The sequence below is a fragment of the Fringilla coelebs genome, assembly GCF_963513975.1.
Source record: "Fringilla coelebs genome assembly, chromosome: 13".
NCBI classification, from domain to species: Eukaryota; Metazoa; Chordata; class Aves; order Passeriformes; family Fringillidae; genus Fringilla; species Fringilla coelebs.
In genome coordinates this window covers 18015018-18038811 of record NC_140039.1, presented here as the reverse complement: position 1 = coordinate 18038811, position 23794 = coordinate 18015018, and the positions used below count along the sequence as shown (strand labels likewise).

Here is a 23794-nt window from a genome sequence, read left to right as displayed (position 1 = left end):
CAGTAGCCTAAAACCAGCAAGCTGGCAGAACTGAGCCCACAGCCCCAGTTCCACACAGTAGTTGTGCACTGACTCTAAATCAGGAGATCATCTGGTCTTTCTTCTTTAGTCTGTTTACGTAAAGTAACTTAGCATAGTTTAGTGTAAGACCAGTTTCTCATTTAAAATGTGAAGCATGCGTGGTCAAAGAACGTTTTTTTTCTAGCAACACATTCAAAAAGGTAGCTTTTTCCCCCATCAGTCTCCAGCAACATGTCTACAAAGCAGACATTAATTAGATAACACAAGTTGAGATACTCAGACTCCTTTTTACACTAAATGCAGATCTGTGAGACATCTTCAGCAAGCCAAGTCTCGGAATATTTTGCAATGATTTCTGGGTAAAACAACTATGCCAGAACCAACTGGATTTTTGCCATTTTAGGCACACACCAGGTTTGGTGGTGCTAGAACAACATGTGATCCATCCATCTTATCTCTAAGAACAAGCAATGCCAGCTATTCAAGAAGCCAGCTCACAAAGTGTTGTGGTGACTATCTAGAATAGATTATGAGAGAAAGAAATGGCTGGAACATCTCCAGCAACTGTTGGAGTTCCCAAGAAGTTTTCTCCACGCAGTAATGACTTTAAGGCTAATTAGAGGCAGAAAATCGAAGACAAATTCCCCAGACACCAGGTGTTTACCAGAAAAATCTCTTCCCCAGCCAGACACCAACCCTGTTCTCAGTGGTCTCCATGAGCCTCTCCCCTACCCAACAGGAGGTGTTCTGCCTCCCCAGTGTGTCTGTGCACTTCTCACTTTGGAGACTTGGGAAGGCTTAAAATCACCTTCAAGGTGGAGGAAACCAAGCTTGGATGTTTCTTGGATCACTCTCAGCAGCTCCAGGAGCTGGCTGAGAACCAGAGTGAGGTTTTTCATGCTGTAGGCAACCAGGGCATTGTATCTTGCTGCTCTCCTGTCCCTATCCAGCCAGAAGTCCACCACAAACATGAACCTGGAGAACACTGGATTTAAATAACTCCCAGTGCAGTTTTAATTCTTGCTATTCCACCTTTTTCTGAAGATATTTAAGCACTAAGCATTGCAAGTATTGTAGTTTCATATTCGTGTTATATTGCACTAGTACCTTGTAGTGCTTGTCTGCATCAAGTGGTGTTTTTTCTCTTTTCCCACAAATAAGAGATGTCTGCACTACAACATAACCTTTGGGCAGCTCTATTCATATCTAAAGCCTGAGGATTTTTGGGAGGGAAAAAAAAAAAGAAGATTATGTATTTATTCGGAAATTAAATGAGATTAATAATTTTGAAAGCAATTTACAAATAGCAATCAGCCACTGCAATGAAGGTCAAAAGAAAAAGGACACATTAGCAATTGAATCTTTTCCCTTCCTTTAAAGTTTTAATGCTGCATACCTGTTAATAATGGGGAATATTCTTCTTCAAGAGTAGCATTTTCAAAAATTGGTAGGATCCTTTTCTAACTCTAATCTTCTTTTAATAAAATAATTTGCTAAAAAGGATTATAAAAAAGCATGAAAATGAAATGCCAGTGGAAACGTACTGCCTATACAATAAATAGTTAATGTATTTTCTAAATGAATGATTTAAAATAGCTATTAAAGTAAAGAGAATGAGCTTATGTTTCTAGTAATGACTTCTCTGCCTCAGAATGAAATCTGTAAATCCCTGATTGCAATTTCACATCCCAAAAGAACAAGCAGTCCTGGGACCGATGCTTATTGCCTTTATCATTAATACTAGCACACTTAATATGTAATTTTTATATCACTGGTTTGAATATTTAGATTTATACTTGTGTATGCTTTATATTTTAAATCCCATACAACCATTCTGTCACAAAAATAAAGCTCTCCTTCAACAAGGCTTTTTTGTACGTACATGTATACACAGACTTTCAGTATAACTACAATTTTATTCATAAGAGTGCATAATGATTCAGGCTGTGATTGTTAATAAAAATGCATTTCTAACCATCAAATTTGAGTCTATTATTCTAAGTTAATTGCATTTGCCCTAAAGAGACTTGCGACTGGCTGTCAGCCTATTTGTGTCAGTTCCATTTTATTCATCAGTCAATCTTGTCTCCTCTTTTTTCACATCCCATATATTGATCAAATAGATTTGTTAGCATGCCTCTGCAGCTTTAAAAAAGTTTTTGTTATTTGTCAGGTTTATTTGATTACTGTATTAGTTGAGTGTTATCTTAATTGTTATTTCAATAGAAAGTAAATGCCCTTTGATAGTCCCACAAGATTCCCATTAAATATAATCCATATAACAGGTTAGTGGATGAAGCGAATGTGGTAAGAAAATAAACACATTAAGCCTTTTTTAAAAGGTGGTATTAATCTGCAGCTGTATTGTACTTGATCCAAAAGACAGGAATAGAAATAAGTACAGTGTAAAACAATTTTGATAAACATCAGTGCCGTATCATTGCATATTATGCTATGTATAAAATACCTTAACAAAAAGATGTGTGATAAAAAATAAACTGAGGCCGTATCTGGAAGAATGGGGTTTGTGATTATGTGTGAAATTGAACTGTATTAAATATGGCTTTTGACACTAAAAATTAGGCTAGAGAGGCTGTACACAAAGGGAGGTGGAAGTGCTGTTATACGGGGCAAATTTTTGGTAGGGAAAGAATAAAAGATACCAGCTTTCAGGGAAGTATTTATTGCAGCAAAAAGTAAGCATGTGTAGAGGTAGCTTTTTCCTCTACAAAGGTATGATACCCAGTTTAGTAAAATAAAGAGTTTAGCTAGATTAATATTTAGAGATAGCATCTTGTGCACATCAGTCCCTCAGTTTTGGTAATGAAGTCACAATACCAAAATTCTTACCGCAATCTTATCTAAGAGGAAGGTGATGCAACTAGTTTTCCCTTGTGAATGTCTCAGAAACCTGTCTCTCATATCTTCATTATCAGCAAGGTTACATAACCCTGGCTCCTTGCCCAACCTTAAATCTGGGATCTGCCCAGCTGGTACCTGAACTTACAGAGTGCCAGAAATACCATCTCCTTTTAAAAGATATGAGAAGTCCATATGTTTTAAGATAGCTACTCAAGATATAGAAGCATTGGTTTAATAAAAATTTTAGGAAACATAATCTACTGCTTTACCTGTATTGCAGTACATTGACTGAACCCATTACTTCCTGAAACTGAGATGAAGAACCTTATGGAAAGCTAAGTTTCTTTCATTTCTTTGGCCAGGATTAGTCAATCATCTGACTTCAGAGAAGTCTGGGCTCTGGTCTGAATAATTATCTGTAGCCAACTGCAGGGAGAAGGGGGGGTGAGAGTAGGGACAAAACCAGACTTTCAAAAAAAAAGGCAATTTTTTCCCGGCTTAATCTCTTCAGTCAAGGTGAGATGACTTGCAGCAGGATGGGTTTGTCTTCCATTGATTTCTGTAGGAGTTTAGGCAAGACTGAACAACAATCCTACCTATCAGGTGGAGCTGGAATGATGAACACCACCCTAAGGGGGACATCTCTCATTAGAGCAGCAGCATTTTTAAGGGCCTATACCTGGCTGAGGATGCTTGAAAAATCCAATTCCTAGACTGTTTTTCATCTGGAACCTCTTTATCAGTATTTCATACTAAAATACCATGCTAAGTCTTCAGATGCCCTAAAAAAACCCTCAAATTTGCAGTCGTCCTAGAGCTGTTAGCAACACTCCTGTGATTCAGAAGCACACAGTGTGATGATAGTTTCAAGCTAAACTGTTATGACCAGCTAGTATGGAATATAAACAGGAACAGATGAGAAGAATACAGCCTCAACATTTGAGACAACAAAGAAAGAGTGAAATGATTGCTACATAAAAGACATTTCAAAGACCTCCCAGAAAAGCAGGCATAAAAATCCCCAATAAAAAGGCTCAGCAAGAAAACTGTCACACCCCCTAATCCTCAGCAGATTCTAACAAGATGTTCGCATGAGCCAGAGATTGTCTCCTTCCCCAGAAGACAAAAGGCACAGAAATCAATACTGTCTAGCATAGGATTAGGAGGAAAGAGATAGATAAAAAGGATTCCTTAACCTTACAATTAGAAACCCCAACTCTCCAGCCAAAAAGATAATCAGAAACAGACTGCAAACCTGTGTCACAATAATTGCTGCATCTTTTACTCTTTGAAAACTGATATTTTCAGAAGATTTTTTTATAATTTATTGCCACCCCAAGAAAGGTTTTGATGGCCACTTAGCTGCAGACAACTGCTGCGACCAAACCACAATTCAACACACATGGCAATAGAATTATTTCCTAGTCTTTATGTTTTAACCACCTCCAACCAAGCAAAAATTATATTACCAATGCTTGTACCAACCTCCCAGTAAATTGTACCACTAAAAGCAAAATTATATGTAAAGCACTACTTCTAACAAATGATCAGCTTACTGTGCCCTGAACCAAACACTTCCACAGATTCTTCATGCCAAACCTGGCATAAGCATGTGCTCTGATTAAAAAGGAAACAACTTAGTTGTTATAGCAAGCGTCTTTAGCTTTATTTGGTATTACTAATGCTTTTAAACAGAAGGCAGGGTACTGGCAAGAGTAAAAAACAGACTTGAAGGGGGAGGAAACCTGCAGGCTGGAAAGAAGCTGCAGTCTCCTAAGCCTGACCCTCCTGCTGCAGATAACGAGTGACCCTAAGATGTGAGAGCTGGAGATGTTTGCTGCAGAGAATTTCAGACTCTTTCAGAAGCTCAGCAAGGCAGCCACAAGACATGGACAATGACATTTACAAAGCCTATATTAGCTTACAGCAATTACTCCAGCACCAAATCATGTATGCTTAGGTACTGTATGCTCCCACTTTACAGGGGGTTTAATAGCATGAGCTCTTATTGAGGGACAGTCAGAATTTAAGCAGTCAGCACTTTCCTGGTCTTTCTGGTGCTATCAGGAGAGGAAAAGTCAAATCACTTCTTTTTTCTCCAAGTGCAAAACACTTGCAAACAATCACTTCATGCTCCTGTGAGCCTACTGTCTCTTGAACACCTTAAATTTCCTGCCTTAAGCTAACTTTCCATGGTTTTGTTCAGTGCAAGTTAGACACTACCTCAGAGCTGCCTCGTGTTCTGTGGCAGATGAAATAATCCCTGTAAGTAAACTACTTGAAACCACTTAGAAAGAGGTTGGCAGGGATGCAACTTAAACCATTGTCATTTGTCATGGAAAGACAAACAAATCACACTTCCCAGAAGAGTCATGACTCAAAATAAACACATGGAAAAAGGCATGCATTTCTGTTCCCTTTTTAGCAAGCTCAACGACAACATAAAGTTTGTCTTACACATTCTTGGAGAATAAAAGGGAGAAATTACATCTACAGATTTCTGAGAGCATTTTGTGGACCTCAGTCCAGATGGGAATAGGTCATTCCCTCAGTCCACCCCCAAAGGCTGAAGCCAGACAGAGCAACCCAGGCTGTGAATCAAAGAGGGAGCAGAGGGCAGTGTGGTCTGCACGGTGGCATAAGCAAATTAATCCCTTCTCAGACACACAGCTCCCCAGGGACTCCACGTCTTGCTGGTGGCCAAGTGTCAGAGGCTCACAGACCTTTGCCTACAAGCACACTTGTCCCCAGGCCACAAGAAGCTTCCCTGCTGTCCAGCTGGAAGGCCAGCTATGCTGGAATTGAGTCTGGGAATATTGCACCCTGCCTGTTATCTGAAAGTTATTTCCAGATAACGTTTTCCTCATTTGATAGCAAAGCAAGCCACTGGTTAACACTATTAGAAGCACAACTTGAGACACAATTTGTATTCAGATCAAGATTTACCAAAGAAACTGCAAAACATTATTTTTGTGCCCTCTGTGTGGCCCAAAATCCCACACCCATCAGGATCCCAGTGCCTCCCAAGCGTTCAGTCATTTAGATGAGAACTACGTCTTCCCCTCCAAACAGAGGAGAAAGGCACAGTGCTGCAGACATCACCAAGTTTCCAACTTTGCCAGTTAAAGATTTTGAGATTCTCAGAGGTCATGGTGGTGAAAGGCAATGCAAAAGCCTAGAATAACTAAAAAGATAGGAAGCATTGCCTACTGAAACAGAGAAATAAAGATGGGTGAGCTAAACTAGAACTTTCAAAATATCCTAAACACATGGTTCAGAAATCTAGACTAGGGTTATGTTTAATAACTTATTCCACAACCTTCAAAAGTCCAGCATCTTTATCTGTGCCATTGGTAGCAGCAGAGATGAGACAAAGCATACAGTTCAGTACCAGTGGTTACCTCAGTTGTGATCATTTTAATCAAGGTTTTGCATAATTAAGATTTTCATTTTGGTGTAGGTATCAGATACAACACTTGCTATGGTTTGCCCTTTAGCCAAACATTTCCATCACCTTTAATGGGCATTAGGATGGTCCCTCATGGATTGAGGCAGGCTCATTTCACTGGTCAGGTGCATAAAGAAAACTCAGACATGGGCTACCAATAAAAAGACAGCAAAAGACAAACTTTACTCACTCAGAACTCGGGGTTCAAGGCTGCATCAGTGAATCAAGGTCCCCAGGCAGCCTCTGCCCTTTTGGGTAAGACAAGTTGTGTCAACTGCATGAAAATTGCTGTATTCCCTGGGGAAAACACAGAATTATAGAATCACTTTGGTTGGAAAACACATCCAAGACCATCTCAGTGAGAGGCCACAGGACATTAACTAAAGGGAAGGGGGATCTCCCAGATTCTATCAGGAGTTATATTTTAACACACTCGTGAAGTCAATTAGGGGACCTAGCTTGACTTTCTTCTTTCCTCTGATAACAATACAGCTTTGAGCTGTTCACAAAACACCCATGTGGGAAAACAAAGGCACATCACCAGCTGAGGAGCTTCTCCTGCTTAGTGAAACTTTCTTTTCCCATTTTTTTCTCAAACTGGGCAGCCCCTTTGATACTCAGGTAAACGCCTCACCTTCTCAGCTCTTAGAGTAGAGCATCATTTCAGGTACTTAAAGCAGCACCTTCCATGAAAAAAATTAGCTCAATAAGTCTAATCTCATTGGGGGCTAGAAGCAACACTTTTTCCTTAATATTTTTCATCTGTTTCCACTTTCAGCCCACCTTTAAATTGAGATTATTTTTTATGTTAATGCTAAAGAAATTTTGAAGAGTACTCAAAACAGCAGCACAAACACAAAAATGCTGTGCAGAGGCCTAAAAGCCTTAGATCATGAGAATGAGCTCATAACCTCACCACCATTCTCTTATAGAAACTGAGTAAGAACCCCAAAAGGGTCAGTTTAGGAGCCACAAAAATGCTGCTTATTCCCACTTGCAGGATCTCACTTGATTACTTTAGTATCAGGCAACCTTTAAGCTGCCTCCTTTCCAGGGCTACTAATTGTGCACATTACCTGGAGAACTGCCATGATGTTGTTTGCCCTCTTTCCCCTATTTATCTCCTAAAGGAGAAGCAAGGCCTGTGGCCCCCTCCCCTCCCAGCTGAGGATGTGTTCCTAACTGAGGCTTCTCATACCAATTAACACCATCTGAAAGCCTTTAGAATGGGGAGACATGCCAATTTATCTGCTTTCTACCCAGCCACTCCAGAAGTGGGTAATGCTTATCTGCTCCAATTACTTCTGAAAATGTCATTTGGAGCATCCCAGATGGACCCAGCCCAAGAGACCTTTCAAATTTTGGCAGTGGCCCTCAGCAGTGCTCACCATGACCATTAATTGGGGTGTTGCTGATTAAAGGATGAGTACACCAGGCTGGGCAGCACCCACAGGCTGGGCTCTTCCAGCAGCAATGAGCTGGCTGTGTTAGAAACCACATCATCCAAAAATTTTAGAAAGCACCTCCCCTGTTAGAAATGGGCTCCCAAGACACCAGTGTTGCAATCAAAAAAACCTACACCCAATGGATTCAATACCTCATGAGGGCCAACAAGAGAGCTGGGAGGGGGCTTTTGACAGAGGCATGAAGTGATAGGTAAGGGGGGATGGCTTATATCTGAAGAAGAGTAGGTTTAGACTGGATATTAGGAAGAGATGTTTTACTGTGAAGACAGCAAGAAGTTGTGGTTGCCCCATCCCTGGAAATGCTCAAGACCAGGCTGGATGGAGCTCTGAGAAACCTCATCTGGTGGAAGGTGTCCCTGCCCATGGCAGGGGGCTTGGAATAGTATGATCCTTAAGGTCCTCTCCAACCCAAACCTTTCTATGATTCTATTTGTACTGGAAACACACATGATGCAAACTTTCTCTGCTACTCAGAGGCTTTGGCAGGCAAGGTCAAGATGTTTGCCTGCTCTGATATTGCATGAGGAGGTAAATCATCCCCTGCAACTCAAGTCATTCAGATGGTACTTTTGGCATCCCCCCCCCCCACACTTCTGCTTTTGTTCTGTCAGTCTGAAGAGAACAGCTCGTGTGATGTAATTTAGAATGGAGCTTTTTTAAAGCTTTCACTCAGGAAAAGCTTCGGGAGCTCTGGGGGTATAGCTTAGCTCGGAGAAATAGAAAGAAAGCAAGTTTGCATTGACAGCTTGATCCCAGAGAGAGGTGGCTGCCTGCTTGTCTAACAGGTCCTCTGGGTCTGGATGAGGCAGAGACAGAGGAGCAGTCATATTAAGTGAACGCGCGCTGCCAATGTTAAAGGAACAATTACCATTATTCTGCATAGTTCACTGTTTGCTACTGCTATTTCCTTCAATAAAGCCTCTTTTCACTTGCCAATTGGAGCTTGTCATGTAACAATATTTCTTATGCACAATACACATACTAAAATGCCCCTGTGTTTTTAATACATTTATAGTTGTTAACAATAGCAGTATAGCGACAGAAAAAACTGTGCTTGCTTTGAATACAGAACAGATTGAAAAAGAACAAACCAGTGGCCCTGCTCTGAAGGATTAATTGGGGGTTAGATTTTGCCTAATCTGTGTTAAAATAGTGGCACCTCTTCCATTTCTTTGACACCCACTTCTTCCTCTCAGGGCTGGGCTGTGGCCTCCTCATTTGGAAGGGGTTGTACACCTGAGCCTTGTGCAAAACTTCAGTGATGATTTTGATGTCAGGGATTGTTGGGGAGAGCATTGGGCTCTCAGCTGTCCCTGTGCTGGGCACCCCCAAGGAAGATGGACAAGGGGTGGCAAGCCCTGTGGCCTTGGCAAGCCCAGCCTGCTGAAGATTGCCCAACAGCCCTGTGAGCACAGAGCAGTCCAGCAACACCTGAAACTCTGGTGTTCACTGCCCACATCAGACTAACAAAACTCCTTGTGAATGCAGCTCCTGGGGAAGCAGGACAAACAGACAGATCTGGGGAGACTGGCATTTCCCTGGGGCTGTGGAGCTCTACAGCTCTCCTCCAAGAGCTCACACAATGCAGACATTGTGCTGCTGCTGCACTTGCCAGCATCACAAAGCTAGGTGGAAATGACCGCAGTGAAGGTGCCACAGTGAGAAGAAATAACGTGTTTGCACTTCTGAGCAGGCTGAACCTCATATTTCATGCACCCAGAGGAACAAGCAGCTGTTCGGAAGCCTTTGTAGCACAATCATGAAGGAAACTTTCTTCTGCCATAAGAGTCGTGTTTTCTAAGAACACTATTTTCTTCAGAACAAGTTAATATACACAGGAAAAGACATCTTGAGTGTTCCTGACTCTCCTACACTATCCAGGAATAGTGATAGACTGCGAGTTTAAACACATTCTTCCATTGCACAGTGAGAGAAGTGTGTTTAGTGCTGTGAGCAGAACACTTACCATGTTTGCCTTTGCCAGAGCCAGCAAGACTACACCGTTTTAAGAGTACTTATTACATACATAAGTAACAGTGGATGTCATCTGTCTGCCCCCAGAATAGATGTTCTGCATATTTGGTGCAGGGGGAAAAAAGGATTTGTGAAAAGATGCACAGCACGATACATCTTCTGCTTCAGATATTGCTAATTGCTTTGTCTGTGCCTTTTTCTGAGGAAAAGAGCAAGGAAACCCAGAGAAGGCCACCATGTTGGAGGCTGGTTTGGAGCCTGATCTGAGCTCCCTGGAACTGTTTTCTTTGACATCTGGTGGTACAGGATCAAGCCCTTGCAAAGATAAATAAGTAGTTTTCCAGCATGGTCCAGCACAGCCTGTTCTACAACACCTGGGGAGGTGCTCAGATGGCAATAAGATTAATAATGTTTATTACAGTGTGCAAGTCCAGCTCCCAGTTGTGTTCCAGCACGGCATGCAGGCAAGAGGGAAACAAATGGAAGTGTTTGCTGGAAAAGTCTCATAGAAGACATAAGACTCTCACAGATTGCCACTCACCAATGGGATCAAATGAAAGAAAACTTTTATACCTTATTAGAAGATGGGGAGGGTTGTAGTCATATATTATCATGTGTCAATTTGCCAACAGTAGAGCTCTAAGGACAATCTCTGAGAAATGCTGCATCTTCTCTGATTTGGAGCTCTATTTCACAGCATTTAAATATTTTTTATTTATTTTAAGAATATATATGGGCTTGATGGTGTCAATATATGTGGGTTTGTTGGCGTTTTTCCCCACCAAATGAAAATGCTGACAGTCTCGGAGCAGCTCTGGCATTAATGCTATGCAAGGATGTCTTTGTGACCATAACTGTGTGTAATGCCTGCTTTGGGAATAAACTCTTGGCACACAACTTCTGTGTCATTCAGGGAGCAGCACAGTTTTCAAGGACCTTGGGACACGAAAGGAAGACACTGTACTGTCTTTTCATTGGAAAGTTCACAAATTCTGCCTAGAGATCCCTCTGATATTTTCACTTTTCAATACATAGTGATTACCAAAAATAAAACTGAGAATTTTAAGTGCTTTCCAAATTTAATGATACAGAATTTTTACATGGAAAAAAAATCTTTTGTAATAAACTCAGCATTTTCTGTTTTATATTACCTATAAATTTCCTCAGCTAAAAAGTGAGGAACCACACAAGGATGTCCATGGGTGACACCTACCTTTAGTTACTGTGCCAGTGTATTAAATAAAGCCCTGTCCACTTCTGGCTACTCAGCTCAGGTGAGGATTTTGTTTCTGAAATTTGACCTTAACCTCTTTGTGGGGCGAGTCATTAACCATGAGAGGAAGGAAGAGTGAATTAATGCAGCAGCGACATCGAGGCAGCAACATCAACAATTGTAAAGTTTGTTTTTTCTCTGCTTTGAAAACAGCAAGGTCAGTTCAAACGAGACAATGCATCAAACCCTCCAGTTTCACTCTGTGCAGTGAGGAATAAAGAGAATTTGAGAGGTTTGAGTTAGCCCTGCAAAACAAGATGTCCATGAGCAATGGACATCCCTCTAGCAAATGTCAGCAGGGTGCAGTTTTAAACAAAAGACACAAAAGAATTTGGAAAGCAGACTTTAGCTTCATTTACAGACTTTAGCTTCCTTTACAACACTTTTTAGGGCTGTTCCATATAATAGGACCACCACACACCTACAGGGTCCTCCCCATCCCTGGAGTGTTCAAGGCCAGGTTCCACAGGGCTTGGAGCAACCTGGTCCAGTGAAAAGTGTCCCTGCTCATGGTGGGGGGCTGGAACTAGATGGTCTTTCAGTCCCTTCCAACACAAACCACTCTATAATTCAATAAGACCCCCAAAAAAATCCAGTCTGGGGTTTAAATGCAACTTCAGGTATAACCACTCCATCTCAGTGACCCCCAGAGAGGATGATCTCTTTCAAGACCTGCTGGAATAACAACAGGGTGCCAGGATGCTCTGATCATAAAATTCAAAACAGGGAAAAGATGATTAAAAAATTACCTAACAGCAAGAAGCATGTGAAATACCACGAGATCCTGCTGCTCCCTGGACTATCCCCAATTCCTGTAATAGATTTATCTCATGGAAGCCATTCAAAAAGTCACAACTGCCAGGACAGAAATATGGACCTAAAGAAAAACATGACAGGGAAAGAAAACAGTGGCTGAAGGGGAATTTGGGAGAGCTGATCTGCAAACAAGTCCTGAAGGCTCCAATAAGGCTCTCCTGAAAGGTGCCCAGCTGTATCCCACATCCAGCCCCATGGGTTTCAGGGGTTGCCTTGCCTGTTGATCAGCTGATGTTGTGTTTCTGCTGCAGTTAGCACTGATACCAACTCTGTGAGGTTCCTGTGACAATTCAGGGATTTATCCTGGTGCTCATCACCTGAGGGCTCCTGAGGACTTTGCACCGGGCTGTGACAGGGAGTGATGGGCAGGAGGAGCTCTGGGCAGGCCCTGCAAACCAGCCAGTGAACACACTGGGAATTTTGCTATTGTGGTCATTTAGGGCATGAATTATGTCCAGCCTTTAACACAGATGATGATGATGTCTGATGCAACAAGGACTTTGGACTTAGCACATAAAACGTTTTCAAAAATTGCTCAGTCCCCCTTCTTGCAAAGTCCTTACAACTCCAAGGTGTAAGAGAACAGCATAAAATTCACACTGATCCCTTCAATTCTTTTTTAAGCATCTTTAAATGCAGCTTTTTTTCCCCCTGCTATACATCTTACTTTTTATAGTTAAAAGTAATTTTAAAGCAAAAAAGAACATAAACAATATACACTGACTCTTGACACTCCATTGCTTTTTTAAACTAGAATAATAAAAATTTGCAAATGAACAAAAGAGTGGGAGGAAGATATCTGATTTACAATGTTTTTGAGATAAAGAACACTATAAAAAAAGATCAATGTGAATAATAAAGCATTGTTAACTGAGTCATGACATTTCTATTCTCAGTGAAGATTTGAACAGTAGAGCTCTGCAAATGAGCACCTTGTGCCATTTTCAAAGTGGGAGGAAGACATATAATTATAATTTTTAAAGTGAAGAGAATTTTTTAAAAAATCTCTGTGAAAAAGTTTATTGAAAAACATATCGACATATCAATATGACATAAATTACTTTAATTTTATTAAACTGGGAGGGGGGGAAAACCTCTTTTTGAAGACTGGCTGCAGAAAGCATTCCTTGAAAAGAATTTTCTTTATTAAAAACTCTTTGCTAAGATGAAACAGCACTGAATGTCAGCACTACCGTATATTTATTCTGTAACTCTTCCAACAGCCGAGATCTATAAAAGAAACATATTTTCAAAACAGTTTTAACCTCCATTGTCTTGATCATTCGTATTAACATTTTTCATGTCACCTATTGAAATCCCTTAAAGGAACATTTTATTCAGTCAAAATTAATGAAGCCGTTTTCTTAAACAGCCTCCAAAAAGTAAAAAGGACATAATGTTGTGCATTTTATTTGACATACGTTTTCTGCCATTTCACTTATTTGTGTGATGAGAGCAATACTTCATATTTATGCTATCAAGTCTGCAGAGAAAAGTGATTTTGAGAGAGAAGAAAACCAACTCTGCTCTTGCTGTGTGTGCAATTTAAATCCACAGCGAAAATACAGCATTGATCAGATTACTCCAATTGAGTCATTTAGTGCTTTGGCATTCCTGAAGTTAGGGCCCAGCTGTGAAATCATACTTGGGGCCAAACATTGCTGTTAGGTGAGTGCACATGGCTCCCATTTTCTTCAAAGGGAATGACACACATGGCCAATATTTAGCTTTCACCTCTTCCATTCTTTAGCTAGCAAAGCCAGAACCAGTGGAGTATATGCAGGCAATTTAACTGAATTAAGAACACAATCAAGATTTTCCGGGACTTACTAGTGATTTGGGATATATAATTCAATACACATCAAAACACAGACGCTCAGCATATTCTGAAAATCAGGCCATCTCGAATGTCTTGCTTTAAGCAGGCAAAATCATAAATTACTCTGAGTATTTTGGCCATTGGATCCTAACAAACTGGGTGTAGTACACTTCTTCAAAATTATAAACTCCAATTTCTGCCTTGGCTAGGATGCCTGGGAGAATTACAACATCCCGACCCATTTTTGTTACTTTGTTGGCACAGAGTTCTCCCCTGCCATTACCATTACAGGGCTTGAACACAGTGCAGGTGCCCTTCTGCAGCAGGTGACCCCAAGGGAAAATCCAGCTCCCGGCTCTGCAGGTCCCCTGGGATGCGCTGGGCTGCCGGGATGGCTCACAGGACCTTATAGCTAAGTGCCATGGAGAGAAAAAAGGATGCAACCCAAAAAGCTAGCTGCCCCATGCTGCATGCAGATCTTCATTTCAACTCAAGGTCAAGCGGAAAACTTTTCTACCATCCTTGCTGACTCTCCTCTTCACTTTCTCCTGACTCCATCTGTTCCTCACCCATCTCCTTCGTTCCGCACTCGCCTCCCTCTTCTTCCTGTGTCCATCTGTTCCCTCCTTCCTCGACACAAGTTGGGGAAGGGAAGTAAATTCAGTCATTCACTGAACAGATTTCAAGATGAACCCCCTCCCTCTCCAGTTCTAACTTCATTCATCATGGTAAAAATCATAATGAATAGAAATGTTGAAGGTGAAAATTTATTAGGGATTGTGTTGCTTTCTTATATGAAAAGCAGTTAAAGCGGCATATAAACATTGGCTTCATTCATTTTTTCTTAATATATGGCATAATTAGTAAAAAATATTAGTGGAAGTGCTTGCTATGCAGTCCATCAACACATGCCTGTCAGTGCTTAGGATCTGGGCCAAAAGTTTTTGCCAGTCCTGTGATAGATTTACAATAAGCCTATAGAAGGCTTTACAGTTAGCTGGGTCACTAATTCATGAAGTTAAAATGTATGCAATGAGGTCAAAAATTCACTATTGATAAAATACCCCCTCCCGGGATTGCACCATTAGCTTTGTTACTGCAACAGCAAAATAAAGTAAACCCAAAGCTCCTGTGAATTACCAGTCCATCATCATAAATCAGTAGTGAAGCACTTGCACGAGTTCATGATGTCATCTGAAGCCCGGGATATATTTATAGCCTTGTGTACTATTTCCTGTTTCCTCATGACAAAAATAAACAGTCTCCAAATCCCCTGCATCCTTCTGCCTGTGCTCAGCAAAATGTAATGGGCACGAATCTCTGGAAGGCCCTGTGATAGATGGGTCTGGAGCAGCTCCCTTCCGACGGGCCACGGCGCCCGCGCTCCCTCCGGCCTCTCCACCTGGGCCACAGCAGTTCCCATGGAGTTTGCTCCATCTGCTGCACTCACTGCTGGGATAGTCCCACACCCCCTCCTACTTTGCCTCCCTGACACTTGGAGAGAGAAGAAAAGGAGATTTAAGCCTCCAAGCCTTAGGCATGGAGTGAACAGCCTGGCAGTCGCATCCGAGGTGGAGGAGCTCAGCGTTGCTCCGTGTGGGACTTGGGCTTGCCACCACAGAGACCTTGGGCATCCTGTCCACCAAGACTGACAAGCCATGAAGCTTGGAGTTTGGGCTTAAATTTAATTTTCCTCTCTCCTCCTTTACTCATGATTTGGGATCCTCATTTTAGGTTTCTGAGGGGCTTGGGCATGGATGATGCTCCACATTTCATCTCAGACCTCCCAGCTCTCAAATTTTCTGTGCCTACCTGAATTGCTGTGTTTGCTGATGATCCTCTTCACCTCTTCTTGGGTGAAACTTTCTGTCTTGGCAGTTTGTTTTATTTTTTGTTTCCTTTTCTGAAAAGAGACAGAAGGTAACACAAGCAGCACACCATGCCATGTTACTTCCCTCAGCAAGGGAGCAGATTTGCTTCTGTTTGACCTCAGACCAACAACTCCAGAAGTCAATGACCGTCACTAAGTGGCTGAGGGTGATAGCTGTGCCAAACCACATTCATTTGACACTTATCCCTCTTAAATTTTGTTTTCTTCTCTCCACCAAGACCGTCGCACCAGCTCCCTGCCTCTACTGGCCCTCCCTGGAGTGACATCGAGCAGTGAGGACCATCCAGGTAAGCTGCTGTCCCCATGCATGCAGAGATGCTCCCTCCCTGGCAGACTAATATATCTCTTAAATTATCAAGAAAAAGCGTTTTGTTTTTCTTTTGCCTTTTTGAAGCACTGCTGTCAAACCCTGAGGTTTGGGTTTCATGGCTCTATGAGAACCAAGTGTGCTGAGATCAAGCCTTCATACATACAAGTTTTCATCCATCAGGTCTGATGTGGCTCTGCCTGTGTCATCTGGGGACTGAATGGACATGGCACACAGCTCCTTCAGTGATGAGCATGTGCTACATTAAACAGACAGGTAGCGACAGCAGGGCAGGGGATAATGAATGCGGCACTCATGCACCAACATGCCTCAGGAGAAAATTAAAAAGTTACAGGTCCTAAACTGCTACAGTTTTCCACACAGTTTAGCATTAACCCTTGGGACGCCTTGCTACAGGGGTGTGAGACAAAGGGTCACTGCCAGGATGAACTTGGAATAAATGCCAGCATTGAGCAGAGCCACAGGCTCCCTCATCCTTTGCTTGTAAGATGGGGATGAGACCTAGGAGGGTCAGAGATCAATTCTCTTTCTCCTTCAGTGGAGTCTCCTCCCAAACAGCTGCTCCAAGAGCTGCTTTGGATTACCTGCATTGCTGCAGTCCCTGTTCAGCAGAAGAGAGCACCTCTTAAACCCTCTGTTCCTTCTCGAAAATAGACTTAGAGCCCTTGTATACCTCTATACTAAATCTAATTTCAGAAGCATGCAGGGAAACTGCAGACTCCTCTTCTCCAGGGCTGCAAGATGCTGGTTTGTGCCTAAAGCCAATGAAGAGAAATAAGAGGTCAGGGGACATACTGCAAATGCCAGTCTTGGTATCACTGCTCCTCCCCATTAACCAGAGGGATCTGGGGCTGGCATCACTGAAAAGTAAGTGATTTACTTTGTGTTTCATGAATTTAGACACTTGTAGTCAGCCATCTGAATCACCCAACTGTAAAAAGAAAAAGAAAAAATAAATTCCATGTGAGTATTGAGACTATCTTTAATACAAACATGGGTGAACAATCCCAGTCTTCTACTGCAACAGCCAAGGCGAGTCCCAGCTTCCCCATGTGGGGAAGAAAGTTGCTACTTCATACTATTTAAAAATGGCACATTGTGGGGGTGTACCTTTAGCAGCCTCTGCCTAACAGTCTAACACTGAATAATCTGAGATTTCTTCATCATGATACACTTATTTTTCCCTTTAAGTTCACTTCAGTTGTTGATTCTATACGTTAAAAACACAGACATATGTGGACATTTGAAGCTGAACACTGGCTCTTAAAAGAGAGTTGCAAAGTTTGACCCTCTTCCCATCTTTAATTGTAATTTGTTTTTTTTATATTCTCATTTAACAGTAATCATAAATACTATGAGTGGTATGTAATATATTTTTAAAGCCTATTTGGCTACATCTATTTGTTCCAAACTCTCAACCTACTACTGTTCCATCCAGCAACAAACTATAATGGGGAAAAAAAAAGTGCTAACCACCTTTTATTTCTGCTGGTCTGGCACAATCTTTATTTCTTCAGACACTTTGTGCAAACATTAAATTGATAAAAGACATAATGTAGATGGACCCACAGCTGAACTGAAGGTAATTGCATAAAAATGAAATGGAGACCTATAATTGTACACTGCTTTAGCCTCTCCTGCAGTGTTTTCTGGAAGCAAGGATCTCGCTTGTCATAGCAAGTTGCTTGTTACAGTGATTGCGTGAAGACTTGATCTAGCTGTACAAGACAAGTATAACATTACTGAAAGGGAGCTTTTCAAACTAAGAGTCTGACACTAAAATGTACTGTATTTTCCAAGATGTAGTATGCTTTAACAAACAGAAGAGTCCCTGAGTGACAGCTTTTGTTACCCTTTTGTTTGATGGTGCTGTATTGAAAAATTCAGGTTATGTCTATGCCTTTCTATTTCTGGTTTTGATTTCTCTTCAACAGCACTTCAAGAATAAAAATTGACTCCAAGTATGAATAGTAGAAGTCGGTGGATACAGTAAATGTCAGTCTGGCATTTACTGATTACTTCTGTCAGACTTTTCAGTCTCGCTTCTTGAATGCTTAAATGCATTCCATGGGCCATTGTATTGTTGCAGAATTGGGGAACTCAACAAATAAATCATGAATTAAAACATATCTAGTCTAGATTTTTGGGCAGATTTTGAAAGTGGAAAATAATTGTTAATCTTGCCCAAGCCTTTTGATCTGCTCTGTGTATATCCAAAGGCTCAGCCTGGGTGCATCTCTCAGTGTGCACAAACAGGACCCATTTGTGATATTGCCACCTTGCTAACAGGTAGGGCTTGTGTCTTTTGGACTCACAAAACAATTGCTATCCCTCACCACCTCAGTGGCCTTCACTGGACTTGAACTAGATACTACTTATCCATCCATCCATCCATCCATCCATCCATCCATCCATCCATCCATCCATCCATCCCATCAACATTTCCTCCTCTCTCTGCAAGGATACTGGGGAAACAGCTGCAGTCTCATCAAGGTTTCACTCTCTGTCAGCCTTTCCTTGGCTTTTCTTTAACATGTCTCAGAAGTCAAAGGGACCTAAAAACCAAGAGATATGCACTCTCTTCAGACTCCTTGCAGGCAAGTGCAGACGAACCACTTCAGAGCACTTACTGTTCCTCTCAGAAAGTAGCATTTGCAAAACTGAGGTGTTTGTAAAGATTGATTTTCTGTATATAGCTCAAGAGCAAGCATATCACAAGATTTAACTGAGATAAAAAGTGAGGCTGTGCTTGATGCGAGGTGCAGGAGTTAATCAGCTGTAGATAAGAACTGATGAGGTTTTATCATCCCCTCCATGGAGAGAATGACTGTGTTTCTTGGCCACTTGATCACTTCAGAGATCGAGTGAAACTATATATCAACCCATGTTTATCTGTGCCTGAGGAGTTCTTCTAGAATAAATTGAACTCAGAACTCTTCTTAACCTTTCCCCTAGCTGGGGCTTAAAATTAAGCTCTCCCTCTGGTTTTTGAGCTGCCTCTCTGGCACGCTGACAGCATGTGAAGTATCCCATCTCCTAGTTGACTTCCAGGCCAACAACGCAAGTGGGGATGAAGTTATGAAATAAGGAATCTGGATGCTAAACAGAGACCATCTGGCTGTCTTTGCTACAAGATTATGAGCCACGGTGAGCTGGCACATCTGCATCCAGGTACCGCCTGTGTGCACATTGTTGGCTCTTAATTTAGGGAAACAAAGTTGCAGCTGAAAAATAACAGGATAATTGTTTTGCCTTCTTTTATGCCACAAATTGAAGCTGGGATATCAAACTCTAAATAGATGTCAACCAATGCAACAGTTCTGTTTTCTTTCCAAACCTGATCCCACCCACTGGAAGTGAATTATTGCTTAGCCTCTAAGTCCTCTGGGTTTAAGGGAAAACCTTAGAAGGCAAGTTCACAAATACCTTTACAATGAAGAAACCTCTGTAAAGAGACTGAAATCATTAGGTGAGAAGGGTTAGGCCTTGGAAGTAAACAACTGTAGGTTTGAAAATTCTGCATATGTTATTCTCTCAGATCTCTGCCTTGGTATCACAGTCTTTTTTTTTCCTAATCCCACCAGATAACCAGCTTACAAATGAAAAACACACAGATGAAAAGCCTATGAAAGGTATTGTTATGAGTTCTGTCGCAGAATTCAGCATCACAGACGCTTCATCAAAGGGTACCAAAAATGAGAAGAAATTGTCAGATGCAAGCAGATCATCCATTGCTTCCCTGGAGAAATGCAGAGAATTCACTTACATTGAAGATGATGCATCAGTACATCAGAGAGACAGTGACGGTATGTTTTATAAAACAGATCACATTTGAGCTGATTTCTAAATAATGCCCACTGCAAAAGAACTATGTATAACCAACTTGAAATTAAATGCTGAACAGGAGGTTCAAGAACATCGCCAAAAGCAATGTTAAGTTGCCCTGCAGACATTTGTGTGATAGATGAGAATTTCTAGAAGATGATCTTAAATTGTCAGTGATACTAAAGTCATAGAAGAGGAGCTTAGAGCTTATTGTGCCACAGAGCATTTGTACTTTAGCAATGAGAGTTTGCACAGAGGTACCAGTGTCAGTATCAGATAAATCTATTCCTGGTTATTCCAGTGGATGTTAAAAAAAGGCTCTGTGAAGTATTTCAGAAGTTTCTTTTGAGTGCCTTTTGCAATAATGGATTAGTGTGTTATATCCAATGGAGCTGGGATCTGTCATGCATATCATTTGACAATTCCTAAATTAAGCATTTCTAAATAGAGATCAACACAATAAAGTGCCCTGTTCTCCAAGAATCATTAACATCTCTTTTGTGTCACAGATCCTTACAAAAGGGATGTCTATGATACATCTATTAGAATATGCTTAATTTCGGAGGAGGATCTGAAGTATTTATTTTATTTAGGGGACTTGTCCTCTTGTCCAGACACTCCCTATTTTTGAGTTTGAGGTCTCTCTCAACCGCTACTGGCACACAGGTGTGTACCATATGATGCAAATAACAGATTTCATTCTCCTTAAAAAAGCTAAATGTGAAGGAAATTAACAACAACAACAAAAAAACCCAATCTGTGCTTAATTAATAATGTTAAGGGCTGGATAGAAGCCAAAAAAACCAAAGGAAGACAGATTTGTGGTTGTCATTGCATACTCAGCTCACTCCACTCTGACAACTTACTGCTTATTCCACATACACAAGGCCAAATCCTGTTTGCTGGTGCTTGGGGAACCTCTGAAGGCAGAGCAATAGATGAGGAAATTGGTGATTATTTTGTTCCCAGGGCTCAGACAAGAGCAAATACAACACTCGTAGGTCTCACCAAGGATGACCAGAAAGGCTTCAACAAGCTTTGGACCAGGGCTGTTCAGAGCATCATCTGTGTGAGCAGATGCCACCAAACAAGAGCAGGAAAACTTAGAGATGAGACATGCTAGAAAAATTATTATAAATTCTTCTTTTGTGCTAATTAATCTAGTAATGTAGAGAAGGAGAGCTGAGGTCATTGTTCTCACAGAGATAAACGCAGTAATGCCGTTTGGCAAACAGCAGGGAAAACAGAGGGGAAAACAAGAGATTGCATCTTCTTTTATGCAGTTTGTGGCTAATTTATTTTCAAATATATAAATGAATGCATAGGAATGGATGTCTAATTGCTAATATCTATTATTTATATACATTACCCCACTTAAAACAGGACCAAAAAGCCTCACACATGCAGATTTTTTTAAATGTGTTACATCCATTATCACAGTTCATGGTGTGTGCTCTGATGGGAATTTAAAAGCATCTTTACTGCACATCACAGAGTCTGTGCTGAAACATTACTTTATTATTAAAATCTCGTGCTTTTTGTGTGCTCTCTTTCCTGGATGAAGCCCTAAGAATCATATCTGTTCTCTCCAGATTACATAAGCACCATTATGGTTAACACATTCAGGGAAAAAAAACCTGTTATTAAAAAATGGATCTTTGGAGAGGGAGAAAAAAAATTGCCAAATCCTTAATTGAGACATAACTTCGAATTCTGTCTCTCACATCTATGTATAGGAAAGAAATTTCATAAACATGAGAGATCTAAAAAGAATAGTCTTAATTACACCAAGAACTACTGGATAAAGTGATTACATTTTCTACAGTGTAAATTTCATACAATTAAATACAGTGGTGTCACCTTATTAACTGTTTCAATTTTATAATTATTTCAGTTCATTTAGCTAGGAAAAAATATAAGCATGAACTTACTGAGTATCACCAAAATCTAGTCATTTTTATTTGACAGAACTGACTTAGAAGTTAGTTGTGCTTGTCTGAACCTAAATAGATCTTGACATATTTAAATAAGTATTAAAATTGATAACATTGGTGATTATATGCCATTTAGAAAGAAGTTCAGTCATATGCTATTTGTTCTTGCTACCTTGCCTTTTTAATAAAGAAGCTGGAATGATTTTTTTTTTTTAATTTTGTTTTTTCATCAAGAAAGCTTTCTAAAAAAAAAAGCATAATTCTGGAAACTTCCTGGCAGTGAACTTCATGTTACGTGAGCTAGAAAATGCCACAACAGAACCAATGCAGTTGAATGAGTTCACAGTTAGTCATCCTAGGGCAAGAAATGTGGTTATAACCATATGCTTTCCTGAAAGAAGCAATGAAAAGACATTCATATTGTTGAAGGCATTTTTCCTTTCCAAAAACAAGAAGGAAAGAAAGAAAAAAAAAAAGGAAAGGTCTGGGTCTGTGCTCCAAGTGAGTGGATTCACACAGTTGGAATCTCACACCTGCTGCACCCGAGCAGCCTCCCCAGATGCTGGAGGCTGAGGGGTGAGGAGTTAATTAGTCGATTTTGGGAGGGCACAAACATAGCACAGAGTTTTAGTCATGGTGACCAAGCTTTCAGGAATATTCACAGACACACATCCTACATAATCTATTTTCCAAACTTTTGCCTCCTTTGAAAAACGGACATTTATGAACAAAAAGGTGAGAACCCTGTTTGGTGGGGAGTTGGCAGCACCCTGAGCTGAGACACACTACCCTCTCTGAATGCTTTTCTCCAGACCTGCTCTCCCTCCCTGTCCTTGGTAGTCTTTAAACATTTTTAGTGCAAACTCTTGTGAAAATGAAAATAAACTCCAGTGTCACCTGTGGTGATGGTGTGGTTTACTCAGCCCCACAGAACCCCTCACTCACTGCCCCACTGCTGAATGGAGGTACCAGAAGGGTAAAAGGAAGAAAACTCATGGGATGAGATAGGTACAGTGTAATAGGACAATGTAGTGGTTTTATACTGGAGGAAGAAGAAAAAAATTTAAAAAAAAAATTAGAATATACAAAACAAGGTATACACATTGCAATTGCTCACCACTCACCAACTGATGCCCAGTCAGTTACCTGAGCAGAAACTCCTGCTTGTTTTCTGCCTAATTTAGATTGATGCCATATGGTCTGGACCATCCTTCTAGCCAGCTGAGGTCAGATGTCCTGGCTGTGTCCCCTCCCAGCTTCTTGTGCCTCTTCAGCCTCCCTGCTGTCCAGGCATGAGAGGATAAAATTTGGTTTAAAGGCCTTGTTCTTCCGGATTTCACTGCCACAGAATGTTTCCCTTCAGATTCTTTTCATACAGCTGTTGTTTTTCCAGAGCAATTAAAATAGAAAATAAACTTTTCACTTGTCTCTATGGAAGTAGTTATCATCAATGTATTTTTAGTCCACCCCTTCACTTCTGGCCTAAACCTGGGTAATCCCAGCTCACACTTGTTCTTACGTCTCCCTGCTTTTCCTTTCTCTTAGATGAATGCGCAACACTTATCCTGGCCTGCTTGTTCTGCCAGTTTTGGGACTTTCTTATAATGCTGCCTGATACCTGTGAACATTGGCTGACAGATACCTGTTGTCCATCCAATAGATATTACCAGACCTCCGACGAAGACCACGGCAGCAACGACTGCAACTGTGACTGTGACATTGATTGCAGCCTCTTTGAGTCCTGCCACGAGACTGGGGAGTGCCTGGAGCTGGCCATGGAGATCTCAGAAGTCTGCTATCGCTGATTGATAGGAAAATAATTGACAAAATTCCTCAAAACTGACAGATTACAAAGGAGATTTTTTTTTTTTTAATATTAATCATAACCAGAGGTTTTGTCAATGAGGACTATGTGCATCTTATTGCTCCTCCCTCCCTGGAGGTCTCTGTGTCTGTACCGTTCTGGTGGCATGATATCACAAACTGCTGAAACCAATAAAGGACAAAAAGGGGTCTTCTCTGCCATAGATGACAACAGAATTCCTAAGTGCCAAGTGTGCTCGCTGCTTTACCCACTGTCAATCCAAGCTTTTATAAACCTTTAATTGCTTTAAACACTGATTTCGCCATTCATAAA

At 41.0% G+C, this 23794-nt stretch overlaps 1 protein-coding gene across 1 annotated transcript in view; it reads left to right on the top strand.

Moving 5' to 3' along the window:
• Nucleotides 1–23462, top strand: part of MDFIC2 (MyoD family inhibitor domain containing 2) — a gene marked incomplete at its 3' end in the record, with an annotated part of 40979 nt that extends 17517 nt beyond the window's left edge. Inside the window, exons 2-4 of the mRNA XM_084214818.1 lie at nt 15789–15857; nt 19483–19704; nt 23203–23462. Of these exons, the coding sequence (XP_084070944.1) occupies nt 15789–15857; nt 19483–19704; nt 23203–23462 (551 nt within the window). The remainder of the gene's footprint in view (nt 1–15788; nt 15858–19482; nt 19705–23202) is intronic.
• Between the last annotated feature and the right edge of the window lie 332 nt (nt 23463–23794).